Source organism: Myotis brandtii, unplaced genomic scaffold, assembly GCF_000412655.1.
Source record: "Myotis brandtii unplaced genomic scaffold, ASM41265v1 scaffold460, whole genome shotgun sequence".
NCBI classification, from domain to species: domain Eukaryota; kingdom Metazoa; phylum Chordata; class Mammalia; order Chiroptera; family Vespertilionidae; genus Myotis; species Myotis brandtii.
In genome coordinates this window covers 308,047-310,915 of record NW_005367588.1, presented here as the reverse complement: position 1 = coordinate 310,915, position 2,869 = coordinate 308,047, and the positions used below count along the sequence as shown (strand labels likewise).

General features: G+C 58.1%; 1 protein-coding gene across 1 annotated transcript in view; it reads left to right on the top strand.

Annotated features, from left to right (window-relative positions):
- The window catches only part of ANKRD29 (ankyrin repeat domain 29), a 24,568-nt gene that overhangs the window by 1,487 nt on the left and 20,212 nt on the right, over positions 1-2,869 (top strand). The window contains exons 2-3 of the mRNA XM_005875409.2: positions 469-689; positions 2,790-2,869. Of these exons, the coding sequence (XP_005875471.2) occupies positions 469-689; positions 2,790-2,869 (301 nt within the window). The remainder of the gene's footprint in view (positions 1-468; positions 690-2,789) is intronic.

Below are 2,869 nucleotides of genomic sequence, written 5' to 3'. Positions count from 1 at the left end.
GAGCAGGGGGGGGCCGCGTTAGAGCTGTTATGAACCGGGTGGGGCGAGAGCAAGGCCGGTTTGCCGTGGACCGTAAGCCACGAAACAACACCCTCTTCATGGCGCGATCGCCGAGGCCACCGAAGGCCGGGGTGAGCCCAGAAGAGCGTCGAGGACGCACCGCGGAAAAGCCCGGAACACGCGGACTCAAGAGGAATGAACCGCAGAGCCTGTCAGTGGTTCTGCTGCTCCACCGAACCCGAAAAGCCTCTCAAAGCCTCCCCCAGCCGGTCCCCCACTGCCCTGAGCTCCCCGCCAGGAGCTGCGGCCCCCCTCCTGCCAGGTCCCCCCCCTCCCCTGCCCTGCGCGGGCCTGCCGGGGGCAGGAGCCAGGGCCCTGGGTGTGGACGCCACCCTGCCTTTGGCTGCAGACGCCCAGGACGGTGAAATGTGCACCTTCAGGGAAGGAATTGTTCACCTGGAATTTGAGGTGAGTTTTTCCTCCTCTCGGAGCCAGGAAACTATTCGGAGTATGTTTGTAATCTTATCGCTGCTCTGCCGGCTCTCATCCAGGAATGCACGAGGGCCCTCAGCGGTGCGTGCGGAAGGTTCTGGAATGAAGTCCTCAACCACCACCCGCTGTCGCTGTGCTTCCATGAGACGGCCCCACGGCAGCTGCGTTGCTGGTGGCTGCTCTCTAACTCAGCGAAGGTCTCTAACTTAGCGAAGGTGTGTAGGTGCGTGAGGTGTTGTGCTGAGCACCTTCTCCATCTGCTTACAAGGCGTCGCTCAGAGGCCTTTGGGCCGGGTGGTGTGGGAAGCCGACCCAAAGCATCTCTTTGTGATACAATTTGGAGACCAGACGTTTCTCTGAGATCAGCAAATTCTTCATTTAGTGCCAGTTCTCTGAGTTCAGTTTGCCTGTTGATTCTAACTTTGTAAAGAAAACGGGAGAGACGCCCGGCCGGCGTGGCTCCGTGGCTGAGCATCGACCTATGAACAGGAGGTCAGGGTTCGATTCCCGTCAGGGCACAGGCCGGGTTGTGGGCTGGATCCCCAGTGGGGGGCGTGTAGGAGGCGGCCGAGCCATGATTCTCTCTCATCATGGATGTTTCTATCTCTCTCCCTCTCCCTTCCTTCCTCTCTGAAATCAATACAAATATATTGGGGGCAAGGGGGGGGGGAATGGGAGAGGGAAGGAGAGGAGCCTCCGCAAGCATTTTTGATGGGCTGGGCCCGCAGGTAACCGGCCCCGTTTGAACCTCAGCTCAGACGACAGGGCAGGGCATGTGGCCTCCGTCTGAGCCACTCCATCCATGCTTTTGTTCCGGCCCTCCGGTCCAGTTTAAGAACCCATTGTGGCCCTCGAGTCAAAAAGTTTGCCCACCCCTGGTCTAGACTCTGATCTGGGGGTGCTGGTGTGACATAAACCCCCTCTGAGCAGGAGGCCGGGGGCAGATCCCCCTTTCCTCCTCCGGTGCCCCCCACAAAGCGAAACAGCGCTGACAGCACAGGGTGTAGCTCAGTGGTCAGCAAACTCATTAGTCAGCAGAGCCAAATATCAACAGGACAACGGTTGAAATTTCTTTTGAGAACCAGATTTTTTAAACACTGCCCTCTGCCCTCTGCCCTCTGCCCTCACCTCCCCCCCACACACCCCGTTCTCTCCACACCCACGTCCCTGCGTTAGCGGAGGAGGCTGCACCGCAGTCGGCTCTGCCCTCTCCTCCGGGGACCGTTCTCCAGCTCTCTCCCTCCCGTAGGCTTGGCTCCAGCGTTAACTTTGCAACTTTATTCTTTATTTATTTAATATATTTTTATTGATTTCAGAGAGGAAGGAAGAGGGAGGGAGAGATAGAAACATCAATGATGAGAGAGAATCATGGATCGGCCGCCTCCTGCACGCCCCACACTGGGGATCGAGCCCACAACCCGGGCCTGTGCCCTGACCGGGAATCGAACAGTGATCCCTGGTTCATAGGTCGACGCTCACCACTGAGCCACGCCTGCCGGGCAGCTTTGCAACTTTAAAACAGCCCAGCATGAAGGACCCACGAGGCCACGTAGGCGTTTTCTGCCCGGAGCTCCTGGGCCTCAACTGGAACCTCCGCAGCATCCGTCCGGCTAAAGCCAAGAACATCAGGTGGCGAGAAAGTGAGGCTCCGCCCAGACCGCGGGGTGGGCAGAAGCTGTTGGGAGCGTAGAGAGGGGCCGCTGACCCCTCGGAGGTCAGACCGGGAGTGGTTTTTCTCTGCTGAGAGCGAAGAGAGACTTGGGGACGTTTCAGGGAGGAAATCGCATTCAAAGAACTTTGGCCTTGCAGGACGGGCAGGACTCACTTCAAGCAAAAAGGAAACGGGAACAAAGACACCGGCAGGAAAGCGAGGGCCCTGGTGGGAAAGGGTATGGATGGTGCTGTGTTGTCAACAACTCGCGCCTCGTAAACAGCCCGGCCCCACATCGGCTATAAAACAGCATTCCAGCCCGGCCGGCGTGGCCCAGGGGTGAGCGTCAACCTATGAACCAGGAGGTCACGGTTCCATTCCCGGTCGTGGCACAGGCCGGGTTGCGGGCTTGATCCCCAGTGTGGGGCGTGCAGGAGGCAGCCGATCAGTGATTCTCTCTCATCACGGATGTTTCTGTCTTTCCCTTCCTCTCGGAAGTCAATAAAAACATATTTAAAAAATAAAGCAGTGTATTCCGTAACCAAGTATATTAGAGCGAAGGCCACGACACGTCTGAGAGTGTGTGTTTGTAGACGTGGTCACGTTCCCGTGTTGATTTTCGATCCTGTTTCCTCTGGTTCTGCAGAAGGAGACTCCGCTGGCCAACGCCGCGTTCTGGGCCGCGAGGAGGGGAAACCCGGCTCTGCTCCGGCTGCTGCTGACCAG